The sequence below is a fragment of the Lepidochelys kempii genome, chromosome 28 (assembly GCF_965140265.1).
Source record: "Lepidochelys kempii isolate rLepKem1 chromosome 28, rLepKem1.hap2, whole genome shotgun sequence".
NCBI classification, from domain to species: Eukaryota; Metazoa; Chordata; order Testudines; family Cheloniidae; genus Lepidochelys; species Lepidochelys kempii.
The window spans coordinates 5,215,096-5,237,548 of NC_133283.1; the positions used below are offsets into that span (position 1 = coordinate 5,215,096).

The following is a 22,453-nucleotide window of genomic DNA, read 5'->3' on the forward strand; positions in this document are numbered from 1 at the left end:
TAGCTAATCCACCTCCGCAGGAGGCGGTAGCTTTGTCACTAGCAGAAGCTCTCCCACCGATATGGCAATGTGCACATGGGTGGGGGGGAGCGGGCATGCAATACTCTGTCCCTCAAAGCACGCTGGAATCCCCCTATTCACCACTGTCATATGATTGACATGTCCTGTACAATGCGTGCCTTGGGAGGTATCGATTTAAAAGTCTTGGTCTGTTAAACCTTAATATCTTCTTCAATTGTAGGTGCGATCATTGTATGTGAAGTGTGGAGCACTGCTGTATGTGTTACTGAAATACATTGTGAGGTTAGGAAACGCCCAGAGCCAGCCTTTCGGTTGCAACAAAGGAGAAGCTATCGCTGGCCAGACGCGTTGATGGCCCACTAAGAAGAATCACTCTCCCAGAGGCTCCTTAGAGAGGGCACATACGTAATGGGGACAGCCTAACCGATGTCACAGCAAGGATCTTTCTAGCAGCCGGAAGAAAGTATAAAAGAGGGAAAATAACATAATCACTTGGCTTCTTCCCCCTACTCCGTCTCAACTCGGGCTCAACGGGTAGTGATCAATGGCTCCATGTCTAGTTGGCAGCTGGTATCAAGTGGAGTGCCCCAAGGGTCGGTCCTGGGGCCGGTTTTATTCAATATCTTCATAAATGATCTGGAGGATGGTGTGGATTGCACTCTCAGCAAATTTGCGGATGATACTAAACTGGGAGGAGTGGTAGATACGCTGGAGGGGAGGGATAGGATACAGAAGGACCTAGACCAATTGGAAGATTGGGCCAAAAGGAATCTGATGAGGTTCAATAAGGATAAGTGCAGGGTCCTGCACTTAGGACGGAAGAACCCAATGCACAGCTACAGACTAGGGACCGAATGGCTAGGCAGCAGTTCTGCGGAAAAGGACCTAGGGGTGACAGTGGACGAGAAGCTGGATATGAGTCAGCAGTGTGCCCTTGTTGCCAAGAAGGCCAATGGCATTTTGGGATGTATAAGTAGGGGCATAGCGAGCAGATCGAGGGACGTGATCGTTCCCCTCTATTCGACATTGGTGAGGCCTCATCTGGAGTACTGTGTCCAGTTTTGGGCCCCACTCTTCAAGAAGGATGTGGATAAATTGGAGAGAGTCCAGCGAAGGGCAACAAAAATGATTAGGGGACTGGAACACATGAGTTATGAGGAGAGGCTGAGGGAGCTGGGATTGTTTAGCCTGCAGAAGAGAAGAATGAGGGGGGATTTGATAGCTGCTTTCAACTATCTGAAAGGGGGTTCCAAAGAGGATGGCTCTAGACTGTTCTCAATGGTAGCAGATGACAGAACGAGGAGTAATGGTCTCAAGTTGCAGTGGGGGAGGTTTAGATTGGATATTAGGAAAAACTTGTTCACTAAGAGGGTGGTGAAACACTGGAATGCATTACCTAGGGAGGTGGTGGAATCTCCTTCCTTAGAGGTTTTTAAGGTCAGGCTTGACAAAGCCCTGGCTGGGATGATTTAACTGGGACTTGGTCCTGCTTTGAGCAGGGGGTTGGACTAAATGACCTTCTGGGGTCCCTTCCAACCCTGATATTCTATGATTCTATGAACACCTGGAAGATCGTCTGGAGGACAAAGACTTTGAACTAGGGAGATTGGCCCCAGACTGGAAGGGAGTTCAGTCTGAGTATTGAGACCTGTGAGCTGCCTGTAACGTCTATTAGGGTGAGACACTGTTTCATTCAAATCTTGCTTAGTCTGTTAAAGTTAGAATTTAGAATGTTTCTATTTTTATTCTTAGGTAACTAATTTTGGTCTCTATGTCTGCTACTTATAGTCACTTAAATCTGTCTGTAGTTAATTAATCTCTTTTATATTTTACCTAAACCAGTGTGATTTTGGTTGAAGTGCTTTTGGGGAATCTCTGCTCAGGTTACACAGGCTGGTGCATGTCCACTTTCCTTAGAAGAAGTGCCAAATTAATTAATGAGCTTGCACTGTTCAAGGGAGTCTTGAGCAGTGTGAGACGGTATGTTTCTGGGGTGTAAGGCTGGGGTGATTGCCTGGTGCCTCTCCATATTTTTCATGTGTGGCTCGGGGAGCATTCATGCAATTTAGCTGGGTGCTCGGCTCCACATGCCGAGGGCTGAGTGATCACAGTGCCTGGCGGGGTTTGCTGCTTGTCACTGGCATAGCATTATGTGAGAGAACCCAGGCAGGAGAGTTAAGGAGGCACAGTGGTCCCACAGTGCCAGGTTTTACCCCGGGGATCCCATCAAACCAATAAATAAAGGCAGGATATCATAAAGCAAGCCAGCAGGCTGGCCTATGGGTTAAAGAGTAAGAGCCTAATTATGTGATCACCTGAATTATACTGGAAAATTGAAAGTTGTCTTGGTTTTTTGTTTTGTTTTTCTTGGGCCATTGGTCACCATAGCGTCCTTTACTGGGTGAAAACCAAGAACTGGGTGTGTACTATTTCTACCCCCCCTTCTTTCCGAATCCTTGGCCATGGCTCGGGTACATTTACACGTCTCTGAAGTAGAATCCTTTACCAAACCACTCCAAATCTCAGGAGTGCTAGGGCAGAACGGCTTCCCCAAACACGCCCTATTTTCTTTAATTTGGTGGCACAGGTCCAGACTAGTGACTTGATACAGGCCTGGATCAGAATCTCTGTTAGTTACCAGAGTTGGCATTTCTACTAAAAAATGGCTATTTTTCTTAAACTGTTACATTTTCAACACTGATTTCATTTTATACACATTTGTAGCACCTACAAAGCATAAATTCAACAGAAACCCCACTTTTATTTCCTCAACATCTGCATCATCAAGGGCAGCACTTCCCCTACCAAAGGATTAGCTAGGAGAGATCTTCCGTAAGGCCTGGGTTACAGATGCTTTGGGAACCAACCAAACACATGGGCATTTTGCCTAGTTCAAAATCACTTAGGGTGGAATTCCTTCCCCAGAGCATTTGAGACAATATTGACTTAAACAACTGAACTACACTGTGATCATATGCACTTCTTCCAGTTAGTTGGGGTTCTGCTCTTGTTCACCATTTCCCAGTGGAGATTTTGGACACGCTAACAAAGAGAGTTCTCTCTTATTGACTGACCTGCACTTGAACTTTCTCCACGTCATCATGGAGGGATGGGGGGAAAAGCAAAGCTAAAGCAAGAAACAATGACTTTAGCAAAATGGTCATTTGTCTCTAAGTCTCCAATAAATCTGAGTTACATCTTGTCAAACTAAATGAATATCCAACTGGTTGACCAAACAGCCTTCAGGAAAGAGAAACCCACCGTGAGGGGTTGCCCCACACTCTGAGGTGCCACCTGATACACTGGGGTACCACTGAGACCGTCTTTTCCACCAGCCTGGGCTCCCTTACACTGTCCTGCTGAGCCAGGCCCTCCAGTGTCCTCCAGCACACCTAGCTGCAGAAAGACACTGAAATCAGCGCTGCATGGGAAGACTTCAGCCAAGGAACTGCCCAGATACTCACGTGCACACCCCTGGAGTGCAAACCCAAAATTGTATCGTCTTGCACTGTACAGCGTAAGCTCATGAAATTCACTCCCTCTGTCCATGTGGAGGGAGATGTGCACAGCTTTTTACACCTCCCAGCTATGAATAACTGGTTTTAGAGAAAACAAAAACAAGTTTATTAACTACAAAAGATAGATTTTGAGTGATTATAAGGGATAGCCAACAGATCAAAGCAGATTACCTAGCAAATGAAACAAACACACAAGCTAAGCTTAATACTGAAGAAATGGGTTACAAGTAGTAATTTCTCACCCTAAATGTTGTTTTAGACAGATTGCAGAGCTTCTTGAAGGCAAGCTGCTCTTGCTTGCAGCTTAAAACTCCAGGTATTTCTTTCACAGGCCAGACACCTTCCCAGCCTGGGCTCAGTCCTTCTGCACCGCCCCCCCCCCCGCCCCCGCCCTTTGTCTTTGTTTCTTAGATGTTTCCAGCAGTCATCCTGGGCAGGAATTCAGTGAAGAATGAACATTGATTAAGCCACTCTCCAGACTTAAATAGATTTTACATATGGTGAGAACCCTTTATTTTTGAGTGTGGTTCCCCCCGCAGTGGAAAAAATACTGGTATTCTATCATGGAGTCCAGTACCAGGTGATGTGATCACATGACCCTGCAGTGTCAAAACAGCCATGAGTCAGAGGTTGTTTGTGGCATGCCAGAAAAGCTTCTCAGAAAGGTGGGAGATTAGCATCTTCAGAGATAAATTGTTCTTCCTAATGGCCAATCCAGACTGATTGTATTCTGTCTGGTGGGCGTTCCCCAGGTGCAAATACTTTTGTAGTACAGATGTATAGCCGATATTCCTAACTTTAGATACAAAAAGAATAATGCATACATAGGATAATCACATTCAGTACATCATAACCTTTCCAATGGACCTCACATGACCCATCTTGCATAAAATACATCTTAGATATGCTATAATTATAACAATATTTCTATGAAGAATATGGGGGCATACTGTCACACCCACCTCACAAAGAGGTAGACTACATGAAAATGAAAGAGTCAAGTGAAATTCCAGAGCAGGTTACATCTCAGGATTCAGAATTAGGACAATAGATTCTCCCATCACATTCTCCTCTGATCCATTCAAACCTGCTGGACTCAGCACCGTCTCATTATTGAATTACATTACTTACAAAAGTTTTAGCAATATAACATCCTCATAAGGGAGAAAAAAACACCCCAAGTGGCTTTGCCAATAGATGGAAACTGGAATTCAAACTCCAAATCATCACACTGTGTTTGGGTTCCATTTGAATTCCTCTTGCAGGTCTTTGACACTTTCGTCTCTAGTCATAGTGACTCTGATTGAGGATTAAAGAAATCAAAGCATCGTCTCCAAGCACAGACAGCTGAGAACGCTGCATTACATGACACTTTGAGAGGTGGAGGGATAGAATGCGAAGAAGATAAACTCTACATGCCTCAGAAAGGAGGAAACCGTTCTGGAGTGCTGGGGAAGGAAGGAACCACTGAGTCACTCCATCTCCTTCCAGTGTCACAGAGGCTGAAGTGACAATTGTTTCCTGCCCCTGCTTCTCTTCATTATATATAAATACATCATAACTGAAGAAAACGTCCTCAAATGCCGTTGAGCGCACTCCAGAGCAATGTGAGAACAACTGAGAATGATACAATCTATCATTGGTCACTCTAAAAACAACAGTGCAATAAGAGGAACAGTATAAATGTGATGCTCCTTGTTTTGTGGAAGGAGAGACAAACTCCCATTACTCCTGAGACAATGGAGTGGATAGTAAGGACAACCAGGTCCACCTCAAAAGAGAGAGCTGCAAAAGACAAAAATGGGTAACTCGTCTGGACAAGCTGAGGGATAACACTGATGCAAACGGTTCAAACAGCTTTAAAGGTTACTATGTGGGAATTAGCAAAAGCATTAAAGAACAAGTGTTGGGACAGCCCTAGAGGTTTTTATGGTGTTTAGCTCCCTTGCAGATACTCTGATGATAGTTAAGGGCTGAGCTCCAAGTGAAGCTTTTCCCACACTCACAGCATTCATAGGGCCACTCCCCCTTGTGGGCTCTTTGATGTCTGATAAGGTTGAGCTCTCATTGAAGCTTTTCCCACACTCGCCGCATTTATAGGGTTTCTCACGTGTGCGGATTCTCTGATGTTGAGCAACGTTTGGGCTCTGAGAGAAGCTTCTCCCACACTCACTGCACTCATAGGGACTCTCTCCTGTGTGGAGTCTCTGATGTCTCGCGAGCTGTGAGCTGCGAATGAAGGTTTTCCCACACTCACGGCATTTATAGGGTCTCTCTCCGGTGTGCATTCTCTGATGTGTATGGAGGTGTGAGCGGCGACTGAAGGCTTTCCCACACTCACCGCATTTATAGGGTCGCTCTCCTGTGTGTATTCTCTGATGTCTAGCAAGGTATGAGGTGTGAGTGAAGGTTTTCCCGCACTCGCAGCATTTGTAGGGCCTCTCCCCCATGTGGATTCTTTGATGTCGAGTGAGGTGGAAGCTGCAGTTGAAGGTTTTCGCACACTCAGAGCATTCATAGGGTCTCTCTCCCGTGTGAATTGTCTGATGTCTAATGAGATTTGAGCTCCGACTGAAGGTTTTCCCACACTCACAACATTCATAAGGCCTCTCCCCTGTGTGGATTCTCTGATGTGTCTTGAGGTCTGAGCGGTGAGTGAAGGTTTTCGCACACTCAGAGCATTCATAGGGTCTCTCTCCCGTGTGAATTGTCTGATGTCTAATGAGATTTGAGCTCCGACTGAAGGTTTTCCCACACTCACAGCATTCATAAGGCCTCTCCCCCGTGTGGATTCTCTGATGAGTCTTGAGGTGTGAGCTGTGAATGAAGGTTTTTGCACACTCGGAGCATTCATAGGGCCTCTCCCCTGTGTGGATTCTCTGATGTGCAGTAAGTTCTGAGCTCTCAGTGAAGCTTTTCCCACGCTCACACCATTCATCGGGTTTCGCACCAGTGTGAATTCTCTGATGTTTAATAAGGGCTGAGCCATCACTGAAGTTTTCCCCACACTCAGTGTCTTTTTTCTTCCTCCTTCCTGTCAGGCTTCTCTGCTGGGCTGTGGTTTCTTTGAGGTCTTTGTGAGTTCCCTGACAGTAAATAGTTTTATTAAATTTCTCCCCTGGCTGGTTTCCCTGCTCTCTCTCTGGTCTTTGCTGAATCTCACAGATTTTTCCCTGCTCATGATTCCTGGACATGTTCCCTCTGGTTATTTTTGATAATATTCCGTGAGGTGCAACTTGCGCAGCATCTTCCTGCTGAGACTTCTGCTCCTCATTCTCACTCACCATCGCATCACCTGCTGGGACAGAGAGAGAAACCTCAAACAGGGATGGAAAAGGAAAAAGCAAACCAAAATAAGTGCTGGAGAGATGTCAAAAACCAGGAACTGAATTCCCCTAACTCTTCCCCAAAAATGGAGAGAGGAGGGGATCAATTCTGCCTTCATATCAAATCCAAATTGTCAGTAGCTTCCCACTGATATGTGTCAGTTAGGATCTGTAGGAAGCCATAAGCTATATATGCCCTGAGGATACACCATCTGCTGGGGACAATCCTCCCAAACTCAGAGAGCTCCCGAGGTCTTTGTAGGGTATCCCAGATTTTTCCATCAGGCACTTACAGATTGAGTTAGTTTAATATTTCCTCACCTGCGCAAGGACGTCTCAGGAGCTCTCTTTCCCCTGAACCCTCGAGGTCTGGGACCCATGGCTCTTTCCCTTGTTCCAGCTGGGAGATAAGATCAGGTTTGGAAACTGGAAACCCTGCTCAGATGAAAGAAAACAAATGACATCAGGTGAATTCCTAAGACTTTGTAATAAAAAATAATTCTTAATTTAACTCAGTGCTTAGTAAACCAGTGAAATCACAGGGCCTCCTCTCCAGGTTCTGAAAGGTGCAGAACACCCTGCTTATGAGAGGTTGAACTATTCACATATATGCTGGGAACACACACAGACAGATACTGTGACAGTCTGTAACTGTATATTCACTCTTTTGCAAAATTATGATATATTTTGTACAAAGTATGTCTTGTTAGGCATAGTTTGGAAATTGAATATATGCTGAACTTTATTGTCCTGTTAAAATATGTGTAGCAACACTGTGTATGTAAACACATGAGATTTTACTGTAGATGTTTCTGAAAAAATGCTAGAATTCTGCAGAACAGTTCCTCAGAGACAGCAAAGCTATCACCTGGTTAAACGGCCATTCTCCAGCAGGGGGAAGGTGTGAACAAGAAATTTACATTCCATCTCAGGGACGGCTTGAAGCTCAAATCCACAGCAGACAGCCCATCACCATGACTCAGCTGAAAAATGAGGCTGTTTCTAGCACAAAGGACTGAATAAGAAGAAGAGGTGGGGAAAATGCTTGAGAGTATCTCTCCCCTTTTCTCTCTGCTCATCACAGCTACTCCTGAAGAACTGAAATTGGGGAGGCAGGGTCCTGGCTGAAAGGAAACCCAGTTTGTCACAGCATATAGCGGGAGGAACACATTCACTGTGAATCTGTTTTAGCTTAAGTTAGACGTTAGTTTGCATTTTATCTTTTATTTCTTTTGTAACCAATCCTGACTTTTATTCCTCATTACTTGTAGTCACCTAAAATCTTTTCTTTCTGTAGTTAATGAAGTTGTTTTATTGTTTTATATAACTAGCGTGTTTGGATTAAAGTGTGTGAGAAACTCCTCTTGGGATAACAAACCTGTTGAAGGTCATTTTCCATTGATGAAGTGAGCAGACTTTATATGACCTCGTATTGTTTAGTAATGTGCTGGAGAGTGCCAGGGGGACAGTCTGGGACTAGCGAATTTGCAGGTGTTCTCCTGCAGTATAATTCACAAGTGGCTGACTAGCACCACCCAACACTGTGCGGCTGAAAGCGAGTTACATGCTGCACACAGTGTGTTAACTGGCCAGGAGTGGCTGATCTTACAGCAAAGCAGTATAAAAGGCAGTATAAAATGGCCATCAATGGCTATTAGCCAGGATTGTGACTCTAGCCTCTGGTTGCCAGAAGCTGGGAATTGGGTGAAAGGGGATGGATCACTTGACGATAACCTGTCTGTTTATTCCCCCTGGGGCACCTGGCATTGCCATGGTCAGAAAACAGGATCCTGGGCTACATGGACCTTTGGTCTGACCCAGTATGGCTGTTCTTATGTTCTAAACTACAGAGAAGGTAAATCCATGTCTTAGAAATTGAAGACTCCAGACAGAGGTCAAGTCTCCCTGGCACTGCTTTTTGCTGACAGAGAGGTCCAGAGACGATGCGAGAGTCCTGGGGAAGCTGGGAATGGCCAGCATGGGCTGGTGGGGTTCTGTGCAGTAAGGAACAGGAAGGGCAGGGAGATCACTGAATGCAGGATCTCAGCACTATTCGAGGTCAGGAAGGCACATACTGCGGCATCGGGGAATCTAGTGAGCCCAGTGTAATGGGAGGGAGTATGAAAATCCCTGGCTGTGGAGAATGCTGGGAAATCAGAAGCAACAGACACAGTCATCTGGAAAAGCAGAATGTGAAAAATAAGGATCAGGCCAGGTGACTTCAGGAATGATGGACCCCAAGATCCAAGGAGCCTGCAGAGAAGAGAGATTGTGGCTATTGCAGATGGGGTTGGGGGAGCAAGACTCAAGATGTTTCACTACCATCCTAGGCCATTGTCACATGCTGGGGGGCAATCCAGACCAGTGCGGAGTTGTGTCATCTGTAATCCTGGGTGATCTGAAATGTTCTGCTGGAGCTCCCTTGTCTGGATGCTCCCAGCCAGCATTCAAGGACGCACTGAGTGTCTGTGAGATAAATAACCCTGGACCAGCAGCTCTGACCCCAGCAGCCTGCTTCTTACACCCCGGCACATTCTGGATTCTACCAGCCTGGTATACACCTGTCAGAGACAGTAACACATCCACTCCTGAATTTTTCCCAAACCACGTGCTCTGCACTGTCTACTTTTTCCTGGACCATTCACAAGAATAATAAGGCTTCTTTGCACCTCGTGGCCGGGGGGGGGGGGGGAGGGAGGAGGGCTTTGAAATTTTTTCAGCCCTTTTTCTCGGGGTTTGACCTGGTGGCTGAGCGTCTCGCCGTTCATGACTGCAGTGAGAGAAGGCCCCCGGCCGCCCCGCAATGCTGAGGACAGGGATCGGGCCCCTGGAAGTCTGAAAAAAAATTTCCCTGATGCCAGAAGGGGGAGGGGGGGAGCTCCAGCAGCCAGGCCAGTCCCCAGAGCTCAAAAAAAAGGATCGGGCCCACCTGAGGCAGGGGGCCCTGCTGCACGGCAGGCGACGCGGGGGAACCGGGGGAGCCCGGGATTCGGTCCAGCAGGCCTGGGAGTCAGTAAGGGAAAGCGGACGAGGCGGCGCGAAGCCGGGTGCCTACGGCCATACCGGACCGAACGCCCCCCGATCCCGTCCGATCTCGGAAGGTAAACCGTCCCGGGCCTGGCTAGTACTTGGATGGGTGAACGCCAGGGAATCCCAGGTGCCGTAGGCAGCTTTTCCCGGTCTGAGCCAGCTCTCTCCTTTTCTGGGGAAGAAGGGCGGGAGACGGGGTGGGGTGGGGTGAAAAGCCCCTGGTCGCCCCTCAGCCCCTGGCTCCTCCAAGTCAGATGGTCACAGCCGGAGGACAAGGGTGTGGGTGACGGGTGCCCAGCTCCCCCGCTGGCTTCCTCCACTGGGGACCCATGGCCCCAAAAGAAGCCACAGGGCGAGCCCCCGGCCCCATGACGGGCTCGTTTGGTCCTCTGGCCCTAATGGAAAAGTCGAAAATCCCACCCCCCCTTTCAGCGGGACCAACCTGGAATCCTGTCTGACGTTGCGGTTCCCTTGGTCGGCAGAGGTGACTTTGGGCGACCCCTTCTGGACATCCGCGAGACAACCGGCCATCAGGTCAACCCATGAGTTTGAATGGGGTTGACCTGATGGCCGAGCATGGACTTTGAAAATTTTTCAGCCCTTTTCCTCGGGGTTGACCTGGTGGCCGAGGGGGGACTTTGAAATTTTTCACTAATCTGACAATACTACTTTCCAGCAAGAGGGCAGAGCACCCCCTTGCTCCGTATCTCCCCCAAAGTCGAAAGGGCTTGGCTCCTTTGTCTTCTTAAATGAAAGATAACTTGGGAGTCTCCGCCTCTCTTTGGTATAGTTCAGTGAACCTTTGAAAGGGAGTTTTCTGAAGGTTCCCCTCCAAAGTAAAAGTCATTCAAGCTGTGAGGAAGGAGGCCTGGAGTCTCGCGATGAAGGAAGTTCAATGCTGGTTTCCTCCCCTGCTGGTGTTTGCTAAAATGCAAATTGGCCTGTTTCTGCGATATCCTCTCCTACCTGATGCTGAGTGGCTACCTCTGCATAGTTTGACGGTTTCTTTTATGTAAATTGCATTCCCATTTTCTCTTAATGTACCTTGAATATGCCTTCAAGGTAGCAGAACCACCCGTCTTTGTCTAGGGTGGGGTAACTTCAGCCCTGGCTGGCAGCCGTGCTTTAAGAACAGCATTCCCAAAATGTCTGTACTTCTGCATTTGTCCTCCAGACATACACTACGCAATATTAATGAACATGATGTTGTTAGCTTTCTATTACTATCTTAGGCTAGGTACACACTACAGCTCACATTGGTATAACTTATGTCACTAAGGGATGTGAATAAACTGCCCCCCTGAGCAACAGAAGTTACACGGACTTAAGTGCAGGTGCGGACAATGCTATGCCAGCGGGAGATCTTTCCCCACCGACATAGCTGCTGCCGCCCGGGCTGGAGAAATTAAGTCAATGGGAGAGCTCTCTGCCACTGGCTTAGGGCATCTGTCCCTTCCTTTCAAAAACAGCAGAACCTCAGAGTTATGAACCCCAGAGTTACCGACTGACTGCTCGACGACAGGTCATTTGGACCTGGAAGTGCTCCATCAGGCAGCAGCAAAGACACACACCCACACCCCGCCAAACACAGTACCACACTGTGTTAAACATAAAGGACTAAAAAATAAATAGGAAGGTTAAAACAAAAGATTGGACACGAAAAGGAAAGGGTTTCTGTGCTAGTTTCATTTAAATTAAGATGGTTAAAAGCAGCATCTTTCTTCTACAGAATAAACTTTCAAAGCTGTATTAAGTCAATGTTCAGTTGTAAACATGTGAAAGAAGAACCACAACGTTTTGTTCAGACTTACGAACTTTTCAGAGTTCTGAACAACCTCTATTCCCCAGGTGTTCGTAACTCGGATGTTCTACTGCACAGTTTAAGACATTAGCGAGTTGGGGTACAATGAATGGGTCAGGCCCGCTGAAACCAACTCCTCATTTCGTCCAGCCCTCCATTGCAGCACAACTCCCTACAGGACCTATGTCATGGTACGTCTCTTTCCCCCTGCCCCCAGACATCCCAGGAACTCTTCAGCCCAAACCTACTCCCCACCAGCCTACCACCGCCTGGACACTCCCCTGCTCTCCAACACCCTCCCTCCCACTGCCTGGACTCTCCCAAGGATTGGTATTTATTATTTCTATTACTGTAATGCTCATATCTCCAACCACTGACCATCATCCCACTGTGCTGGATGTTCTACAGACACAGAACAAAAACAGTCCCCTGCCCCACGGAGCTGACAATCTAAGAATCAGACAAGAGACAGATGGGGACAGATAGACAGATGGGGGAGGTGTCCCAGTTTGTACGTTGGGCCAAATGCTAATGAAGAGATTGTGAAATCTTCAAGAGAGGAAATTTACACAAAATAATAAACAGCAGGATCCTGTTTATGAGGTAAGATCATGGAATGTGGAGGTATATTTGGCAGTACAGAGATACACCCTGCATCCTCCAGCGTGGCGGCAAGCTGGCAGTGAGATTTGTCTCATGAACAGAAGGTCACAGCCCAGCTCGGCTGTAAAATGCTTAGAGACCATACCTCTTCTCTGTGAGCAGACTGTCTCCAGGGCAAAAAGCTCACACAGTTTCCACCTTCCTGGACCTGACCTCGGAGCATTCAGCATCCCCTTCTCACACCATGCGTTTCCCACGGCGAGTCCGCACAGGCAGGGCTTCTGGGGAAGCCAGAGGGCCCTGCCCCCCAACTCCGCAGTCAGACGTGACTCTCAGCCAGCCAGTAAAACAGAAGGTTTATTAGACGACAGGAACACAGTCCAAACCAGAGCTTGTAGGTACAGGAATCAGGACCCCTGAGTCAGGTCCATCTTGGAGCCAGGGAGGCCAGAGCCCCGTCTGGGCCCCCCTCCATTTCCCCAGCCAGCTCCAAACTGAACTCTCCAGCCCCTCTTCTGGCCTTTGTCTCTTTCCTGGGCCAGGAGGTCACCTGATCTCGTTGTTCTCCCACACCTTCAGTTGGCACCTTGCAGGGGAGGGGCCCAGGCCATCAGTTGCCAGGAGACAGGGTGTTGGCCATTCTCTGTGCAGACACCATCACAGTAGGGCTCTGCAACAATCACACACCTTTATCCCACCACCTAGATACTTAAGAACTGCCTAGGGGAAACTGAGGCACCCCCACAATATTCAGAGGAAACATTAAGAACATTAAGGCCAATCCTCGCCCACAGACAGCCCGCCAGCCTGAAGCATATTCTCACCAGTAACGACACACCACACTGTAGTAACTCTAACTCAGGAACCAATCCATGCAACAAACCTCGATGCCAACTCTGCCCACATATCTACACCCGAGACACCATCACAGGACCTAACCAGATCAGCCACACCGTCACCGGTTCATTCACCTGCACGTCCACCAATGTAATCTACGCCATCATGTGCCAGCAATGCCCCTCTGCCATGTACATCGGCCAAACGGGACAGTCCCTACGTAAAAGGATAAATGGACACAAATCAGATATTAGGAATGGCAATATACAAAAAGCTGTAGGAGAACACTTCAACCTCCCTGGACACACACAATAGCAGATGTAAAGGTCGCCATCCTGCAGCAGAAAAACTTCAGGACCAGACTTCAAAGGGAAACTGCTGAACTTCAGTTCATTTGCAAATTTGACCCCATCAGCTCAGGATTAAACAAAGACTGTGAATGGCTCGCCAACGACAAAAGCTGTTTCTCCTCCCTTGGGGTTCACACCTCAACTGCTAGAAGAGGGCCTCATCCTCCCTGATTGAACTAACTTCCTTATCCCTAGCCTGATTCTTACTTGCATATTTATACCTACCTGCCTCTGGAAATTTCCACTCCAGGCATCCGACGAAGTGGGTATTCACCCACGAAAACTTATGCTCCAATACGTCTGTTAGTCGATAAGGTGCCACAGGGCTCTTTGCCACTTTTATCTTAGACTAAGTCTACACTACAGACTGTATAGCAGCAAGAAAGTCTCCCATCTACTTGCTCTATGCCAATGGGAGATAGCTCTCCCACTGACATCATTAAACCCGCAACGAGTGTCTCCCGCCAACAGAGCGCTGGCCACACCCCTGACCGACAAAAGCTTTACCGATAAAGGCTATGTCCACACTAGCACTTAAGAGATATGTGTTAATCAGAGCAGTGACTGGAGGTGTAACTGTGTAGGAAGGAGTACTGCGTAAATGGATTTGGGGGTCATAGTGGACCACAAGCTAAATATGAGTCAACGGTGGAACACCGTTGCAAAAAAAAAAAAAAAAAAAGGCAAACATCATTCTGGGATGTATTAGCAGGAGTATTGTAAGCAAGACACGAGAAGTAATTCTTCTGCTCTACTCTGCGCTGATTAGGCCTCAACTGGAGTATTGTGTCCAGCTCTGGGCACCACATTTCAGGAAAGATGTGGGCAAATTGGAGAAAGTCCAAAGAAGAGCAACAAAAATGATGAAAGGTCTAGAAAACATGACCTCTGAGGGAAGATTGAAAAAATTGGGTTTGTTTAGTCTGGAGAAGAGAAGACTGAGAAGGGACATGAGAACAGTTTTCAAGTATGTAAAAGGTTGTTACAAGGAGGAGGGGAAACAATTGTTTTTTCTTAACCTCTGAGGATAGGGCAAGAAGCAACAGGCTTAAATTGCAACAAGGGAGGTTTAGGCTGGACATTAGGAAAAACTTCGTAACTGTCAGGGTGGTGAAGCACTGGAATGAATTGCCCAGGGAGGTTGTGGAATCTCCATCATTGGAGGTTTGAAGAGCAGGCTGGACAAACACCTGTCAGGGATGGTCTAGATAATACTTAGTCCTGCCATGAGTGCAGGGGACAGGACTAGGTGACCTCTCGAGGTCCCTTCCAGTCCTATGATTCCCAGAGCTTTGATGATTATTTCAGTGCATCTGCAAACAAGCTTTCCCATGAGGCATTGCAAGCCCTACCCAAAATTCCATTTGGCTACCTGCACTGTGGGATAGCTACCCACAGTGCAGTGCTCCATGCATCGATGCAAGCGATGCTAGTGAGGACGCACTCCGCCGACACAAGGAGCATGGTGTGGACACACAAGATCGACTTGCTTAATTCACAGCCTTGATGTCGACTTACATAATGTCGAATTAACTTCGTAGTGTAGACATGGCCTCAAAAGGGCTTGGCGATTTGAGTGCGTCTATCGCTTCCCAGTTGAGAATATTTTCATGTAAAATCCACATGCAGACTCTGACATGGTCTGCTCTTGAAAGTTTTGCCAGGATAACTCTGTTGTTTAGGACTCTGAAAAATCACCCCTACCTCACACCAGTGCTGAGGGGGCTCTGGGCTGAGCCTGAGGCAGGGGGTTGGGGTGCAGGAGGGGGTGAGGGGTGCAAGCTCTAGGAGGGAGTTTGGGTGCAGGAGGGGGCTCCAGGCTGGGGCAGTGTTGGGGTGCAGGAGGAGGTTTGGGGTGCTGGCTCTGGGAGGGGGCTCAAGTCTGGGATTTGGAGTGCAAGAGGGGGTTGGGGTGCAGAAGGCAGTGAGGGGTGCAAGCTCTGAAAGGGAGTTTGGTTGCAGGAGGGGGGTCTGGGCTGGAGTAGAATGTTGGGGTGCAGGAGGGGGTTTGGGGTGCTGGCTACAGGAGGAGGGTCAGCGCTGGGGCTTGGGGTGCAGGAGGGGGTTCAGGGTGCAGGAGAGGGTATTGGGTGCTGGCTCTGGGAGGGGGTTCAGGGCTGAGGGTTGGGGTGTGGCCTCCTGCCAGGCAGCACTTACCTCCGGCGCTCCCGGTTGGTGGTGCAGCTTGGCTGCTGCTAAGGCAGGTTCCCTGCCTACCCTGGCCCCACGCTGCTCCCGGAAGCCCCTGGGGGGAAGGGATGGGGGGCACGCCCCTCTCTGCAAGCACCTCCCCCGCAGCTCCCATTGGCCACAGTTCCCCATTTCTGGCCAATGGGAGCTGCGAGGGCAGGGCTTGCAGGCAGGAGCAGCGCACAGAGGGAGACCCCCAGCACCCTGCTCCCCCAGGCTGTGCTGGCCACTTCCGGGAGCGGCATGGGGTCGGGGCAGGCAGTCTCACTGCACCCCCGGCTGGTGACCACCGTGCTGAACTGTTCATGTGCTCTTGCCCCCCAAGCGTTGTGTAGCGGGGGACGGGAGAGTGCTCGTGTGTGGGTCACAGGCATCTTCGGAGGATGCTGAAACTGGGCAGAGGAGAGGTGGCATTGTAGGGGTGACATGAACCTTAATTAGTCACTTCCCCTTCTAGTAACCACAGGGACAGGAACCCTTACCCAGCGAGGTCACATTCTCGTAGGTCTCCTGCATGACGTCTCTGTAGAGGGCTCTCTGAGCGGGGTCCAGCAGAGCCCCCTCTTCCCTGGTGAAATACACAGCCACCTCCTCGAAGGTCACCGGCCCCTGAAAGAGCAAGAGCCCAACCCTCAGTGCCTGCTGCCCCACTCGCAGCCCCACTATTCATGGGGGAGAGGAGCCAATCAAATGGAAGCTCTGGTGGCTCACCATCAGCACAGTCCCACCCCGCTCAGAGCATCCAGAAAACACCAGGGTGAGGGGACAAAAAGAGCCCCTTGTCTCTCCCAGCACAGACTTTGCCTATCTTGGCAGCCATCTCTCACAGAGGGCAGACACAGATGTCAAGATTCAGCACAGAGTCTGCTGTGCCAGCCTTGTCTTTGGCAGACTGCCTCGCCAGGCATTTAACAATCACAACACGCACTAGGCGTTTAGCTTACAAAGCGGGGGTAAGCCCAACTCTCCTCCCCGGCTGCGAGACATGGGTGACCTACAGAAAACACTGGAAAAACCAGGAAACCCAGCCCCAGCACTTTCTTCGGCAGATCCTCAACGTGAAGAGGGAGGATCATCGCACTAATGTCAGGGTCCTCACAAACGCCAGCATCTTCAGGGTTGAGGCCCCTATTATCCAGCACCAGATGAGGTGGAGCGGGCTCTGTGTGCACATGCCTGATGTGTGCTTACCAAAACAACGGCTGTACGCCCAACTCACCAAAGGAGAAAGGAAATGGGGAGGCCAAAAGAAATGCTTTAAAGACACCCTCAAGAAAAACAGCAAGAAATGTGATATTGACACCACACACTGGGAGAACAGGGATAACTGGCGAAGACTTGTCAGAGCAGGAACATCCCCTTTGCAGGAAAACTGCCTTGCCCTGGTCACAGAAAGACACCAGAAAAGAAAGGAAAGACAACGGTCACGCAGCAATCGTGGCCCAACCCTGTCTTCCAACACCATCTGCAATGTCTGCCAATGAGCCTGTGGCTCAAGGATCGGACTCCTCAGTCACCGAAGGACCCACAAAAAATCAAACCTGTGGAAGAGATCCTCAACCTCGAGAGCTCGCCAGCGACTAGCCACAGACTGATACAGGAGATGGAGCCCCCAGCAGGGTCCAGGGAGAACTCCCTGGTAGAAAGCCCAACACCCTCATCATTGTGAAGAACTGGATCTGAAGGGAGAGGCATGTCCCCTAAGCCTCACCGCTGGGTTCCCCCTCACACAGCAGCCGCTGGTGAGTTGGGTCAGGCTCCAGCACTGGGAGTCTGGTCCGTTTTCCTAGCCCCATCTAGGTGGGTTGTTTCCTGTTCCACAAAATTGGGGCATTTCCACCTCCAAACCGCATAGGTCTGTGTAATGAGGCCTTACTGAATTCCGGGAATTCCAGCCTTGTGGGAGGAGCCACTGGACCCGGGACCCAACATGATACCGGGGACAACTAAGGAATAACAGGGCTAGGAGTGGGGGGTCATAGGTTCAAAATTAGGGATCTAGAGGAGATGAGGAAGCACCAAGCAGAGAATCCTGGACAGCACCACTGCTCCTCAAAGCTGTCAAGTGAGCCAGTGGATGCTGTCCAGAGGACCTCTGCCTGGATAGGTGAGCAAGGGAAGAACAGAAATAGGCACCTCCCCATCCAGCATCCTCCTGGTATTGTAGATGGCCACTTTGGCCAGGGCCAGGAGGAGGCTGATGAAGAGGTTTTGCGACTTCGTGGGGCCATGGACAGTTTATATAGGAAAAGATGTGGGGAAAGATGCAGCCAGAATTTCAAAAGGAGGTTCTGGAGGAGCCAGAATAGGGACTGCAACCTGGTGCATTCCAGATAGGCGTGTGTCAGGGTCTCTCTCACAACGCAAAATGGACAGGTGTCGGTGGTGGGGGTGAACCACGCCACGTACACGCCTGTGCTCACGGCTCTGTACACAGCCACTGTAGTGAGGAGAAGTGGCCTGCCTCTGACCTAGAAGGGGAAGAACCACCCTCTGTACCCAGGTGGGCAGAGCCAGACCTGCCTCGGCCTTCCCACCAGATGTGGATAGATGGGAGAGGAAGTATAAAAGTCAGAGCCTATACCTACCTATAACTGGATGTCACATTTCAGGAAGGATGTGGACAAATTGGAGAAAGTCCAGAGAGGAGTAACAAAAATGACTGAAGGTCTAGAAAACATGAGCTATGAGGGAAGACTGAAAAAACTGGGTTTGTTTAGTCTGGAAAAGAGAAGAATAAATTGCCCAGGGAGGTTGCAGAATCTCCGTCATTGAGATTATTAAGAGCAGGTCACACAAACACCTGTCAGAGATGGTCTAGATAATACTTAGTCCTGCCTTGAGTGCAGGGGACTGGACTAGATGACCTCTCGAGGTCCCTTCCAGTCCTACCATTCTATGATTTGTATTTCAAAACTGGTGCAATGGAATCCCCGCTGACAGACCACTCCACTACTGTTAGGGCCCTGGGCTGGGAGCCGGTGGAGTCAGGTGGGCCCGAGTCCCCCTACCACCCTACCCTTGTGGTGGCAGCCTCCCCACTGTAGGCCAAAAGGCCAATGTTCACCTATCGCCTGCCAAAGCTAGGACACTAGACTATTCACCGCTCTGCCCTGCCTTAGCACTGGAGCCTTGCATCGTCAGTGCCATGCCCTGCCTGAGGGCCTGGGCCCCTAAACCGTTGTCTGCTCTGCCCCTGCCTAAGGGCCCAGAGCCGACAGACTCCCAGGTGGCCCTGCTCCTGTCTGGGGTTTTTCCCTGGATTGCTAATTCCCCTGAGATTAGGCAGGTGATCCTGAGGACATGGTGAGGCGGTGCGGCCTCCCTCTGACACAGAAGGAGAGGGACGATTACACCACCACTACAGTCTGTTCCTAGAATCTAAGACACTCATTAAACAAATTCCAGCAGGTTTGCCACACCCTGGCCTCCTCCCTTTCTCCACTCTGTATTTCCTGCCCCTCTCCAACCTCCAAACCGGACTGACGAAACCTTAATATGCTGTCTCTCTCGTCCAACAGGAACCCACCAGCAACCCCACCAATAATCCCTACCTGAACTGGTTCCTCTGCAGCCATTTCTCTTCCCTGTTCCATGAGAGGAGGGGATGAGCTGGTGTGAAACACGGACATCATTCTGCAGCCTGGCAGGGCGACAAGGGCAACTGTGGAGATTTAAGAACAGGCTTTAATTAATTTCACACCACGATTCCCCCAAGCCCTTTCCCTGCAGAGAGACATCCTAAATTCTGCCATTCTCGGAAAATGCTTCATTTCTTTATTACAGTGTAGATCTGACCCCTCCTGCCAAGCCCAGCTCACAGAAATATTTTTAAGTCCCCCCAGTCACAAAGCGTCTGAACAGAATGCTAGAAAAGATTAGAACCAAAGGAGTCCCTCCGACACTAACCCCAGGGCAGCCACACCCCAGCAGGAGGAATATGGAGTCAGGAACTGGCTTTTCTTCTCTCTGATCCTCCTCTTGTTCACAGCAAAGTGACACTGCCCAGGGATGCTGCAATACATGTGTCTGGGCAGATTAGAGATCTGGATATCTCTCTCCCCACTCACTTCTCCCACTGCCCCTTTCAGTCTCTCTCCCCTGTCCTGTCTCCCAGCCCTTCTGGCTGGGAAAGCCCCATTCCTTAATTGTCTGTCTCCCATGGCTGGATTTTTTTCCTGGCAATTGCTGAAAGGAGGAGAAACAAGGAGGAGCTATTTGGCATGAAAGTGAGTCTGCACAGTCCCCAGCACTTTCTCCAAGGTCTCTCTCACTTACCTGGAGTCTCTGGCTAAAAATGTACTATTAACAGAGCCTAGGGCTGCCCTAGGGGGCTAGTATCAGCTGGAGAAAGCCCTCACCTTGAACAAGTACAGAGAAAGCTTTAATTAAGGTCACTTCCCAGCACAGAACCCCATTGCGGGAGCAGCAGCTGCTAAACCTGGTCTCCCAGATCACAATGGAGGCTGCAGCCTCTGACCCAGGAAGCTGAATCCCCGTATCCTGAGCAGACAGTTTGAGCCGCCGTCCCTCTTTTAGCAACAATCAGAACTCTGTGGTAAGAGCAGCAAATGAAACCACGTCCCCACCGGGACAATTATTCATCTGGAGTCACTCCTTGTCTTTCCTTGCAGTGACTCCAACAACTCCTGGGGTCGGTCCTGAGGCCGGTTTTGTTCAACATTTTCATTAATGATCTGGAGGATGGTGTGGATTGCACCCTCAGCAAGTTCGCAGAGGACACTAAGCTGGCGGGAGAGGTATATACACTGGAGGGTAGGCATAGGGTCCAGAGTGACCCAAATTGGAGGATTGGGCCAAAAGAAATCTGATGAGATTCAACAAGGACAAGTGCAGAGTCCTGCACTTAGGACGGAAGAACCCCATGCACCGCTACAGACTAGGGACCGAATGGCTCAGCAGCAGTTCTGCAGAAAAGGACTTGGGGATTTCAGGGGATGAGAAGCTGGACATGAGGCACCAGGGCGCCCTTGTTGCCAAGAAGGCTAAGGGCATATTCTGCTGGCAATGCTCCTACTAATGCAGCCCATCGAGGGAAGTGATTATTCCCCTCTATTCGGCACCGGTGAGGCCACATCAGGAGTATTGCGTCCATGTTTGTCCCCCCCTGCAGAAAGGATGTGGACAAACTGGAGATAGTCCAGCGGAGGGCAACAAAAATGATTAGCGAGCTGGGGCACATGAGTTATGAGGAGAGGCTGAGGGAGCTGGGATTGTTTAGTCTGCGGAAGAGAAGAATGAGGGGGGATTTGATCGCTGCTTTCAACTACCTGAAAGGGGGTTCCAAAGAGGATGGCTCTAGACTGTTCTCAGTGGCAGAAGAGGACAGAACGAGGAGTAATGGTCTCAAGTTGCAGTGGGGGAGGTCTAGGTTGGATATTAGGAAACACTATTTCACTAGGAGGGTGGTGAAGCACTGGAATGGGTTACCTAGGGAGGTGGTGGAATCTGCTTCCTTAGAGGTTTTTAAGGCCTGGCTTGACAAAGCCCTGGCTGGGATGATTTAGTTGAGGTTGGTCCTGCTTCGAGCAGGAGGTTGGATTAGATACCTCCTGAGGTTTCTTCTAACCCTAATCTTCTGTGAGTCTATGACTGTGGATTAACGCTCGTTTCAATGACACCAGAAACGCAGTTCAGAAAGGATGAGGCCAGAATCCTCCTCAACAGATCACCGTGTGGGAGCGCTCACCCCCTTCCCACCTCCCTCAACCCCCAGATCTAGGACAAGGACTCGGGAAGAATTTTCCCTACAGAACCTGAAGTTCCTGCAGTTTTCCAGAGAGGAGAGAAGCAGAAATCGATGGTGGTTTCACCTCATAGTGTTTGATAAATGGATAGAAAGTTATTGCCAGCCCCTGCCGACCAGTCACACAGGCAGAGGATGCCCAGGGGGATGCTTCTTGAACAGGAGAAAGGAAGGGCTGGAGGTTCAAAATAATTAAAAAGTTTACATTTCCGGTCACTAACAAATAATGGCCACCATGGATCCACCTCAGCACTGTGAGAAGCCACCCCTCACGGGGACCCTTTGTCACGGGGTTTGGGATATTTCTGGACCCACGCTGCACTCAGAGGGACCTCCTCATCCCGTGCCAGCTGGAGAAAAGAAAAGGGTCCAGCCAACTCTCCTGTCGCCAGCTGGCAGCCACTGATCCCCCAAAGAGGGATTTGGTGGGTATTAAATATGTGGCTGGTCTCGTTCATCGGCAAACCTTTTAACAGAGATAACGGGGGGGGGGGGGGACAAACGAGTCTCAACGGAGAGGGGGAAGACGATCACTGGGCAGCTTAACCCCCTGCGATCTCCAGGATGGAGAAGGACTCAGGCCCACGGGTCCCCTCCAAGGAAGGAGACGCTGCTGGGGTTTAGAGACCTGGGGAAGAGCCCCGAACCCGAGAGGATTTTTCACTGATGTTGGATGATGACCTGGAACGAGGCCAAAGCTGGGAGGCGAGACCCGCGGTCAGACAAGGCCGGGGAACCGGCGGGATTGGGGGTCGGTTTCTGAAAAGCAGAGAGAGAGGAAAGCAGGACGTCGGGGGGGGGGGCGGTGTGTCGGGGCAGGGGGGGCTGTGTCAGGGCGGGGGGGCTGTGTTGGGGGGGCGGTGTGTCGGGGCGGGGGGGCTGTGTTGGGGGGGCGGTGTATTGAGGGGCTGTGTCAGGGTGGGGGGGGCTGTGTCGGGCCGGGCGGGGGCTGTGTCGGGGTGGGGGGGGCTGTGTTGGGGGGCTGTGTCGGGGCGACTCTGAGATAGCGC

At 49.9% G+C, this 22,453-nt stretch overlaps 2 protein-coding genes and 1 non-coding gene across 3 annotated transcripts in view; 1 reads left to right on the forward strand and 2 right to left on the reverse strand.

The window, feature by feature from the left end:
- Window positions 1–3,621: 3,621 nt before the first annotated feature.
- LOC140904263 (uncharacterized) overlaps window positions 3,622–22,453 on the reverse strand; it is a 41,858-nt gene continuing 23,026 nt past the window's right edge. Inside the window, 3 exon segments of the mRNA XM_073326758.1 lie at window positions 3,622–5,599; window positions 5,602–6,519; window positions 12,047–12,060. Of these exon segments, the coding sequence (XP_073182859.1) occupies window positions 5,457–5,599; window positions 5,602–6,519; window positions 12,047–12,060 (1,075 nt within the window). The 3' untranslated portion in view covers window positions 3,622–5,456.
- LOC140904295 (5S ribosomal RNA) lies at window positions 9,915–10,034 on the forward strand. Its single transcript, XR_012156492.1, has one exon. It is a non-coding gene; the product is annotated as a 5S ribosomal RNA (ribosomal RNA).
- Window positions 15,695–21,116, reverse strand: LOC140904256 (KRAB domain-containing protein 1-like). Its single transcript, XM_073326750.1, has 3 exons — window positions 19,231–21,116; window positions 16,159–16,285; window positions 15,695–16,068 (listed from the first exon to the last, which is right to left on the reverse strand). The coding sequence occupies exons 1-3, from the start codon at window positions 19,309–19,311 to the stop codon at window positions 15,980–15,982; spliced, it is 297 nt and encodes a 98-aa protein (XP_073182851.1). The 5' UTR covers window positions 19,312–21,116; the 3' UTR covers window positions 15,695–15,979.

Excerpts from the sequence above, each read along its gene's own strand:
- LOC140904256 (XM_073326750.1), bottom strand. The coding sequence starts at position 19,311 with ATGATGTCCGTGTTTCACACCAGCTCATCCCCTCCTCTCATGGAACAG. Across the intron at positions 16,286-19,230 it reads CTGCAGAGGAACCAGTTCAG|GGGCCGGTGACCTTCGAGGA; the intron begins GTAGGGATTATT and ends TTGCTCTTTCAG. Across the intron at positions 16,069-16,158 it reads CGAGAATGTGACCTCGCTGG|TTTCAGCATCCTCCGAAGAT; the intron begins GTAAGGGTTCCT and ends TCCTCTGCCCAG.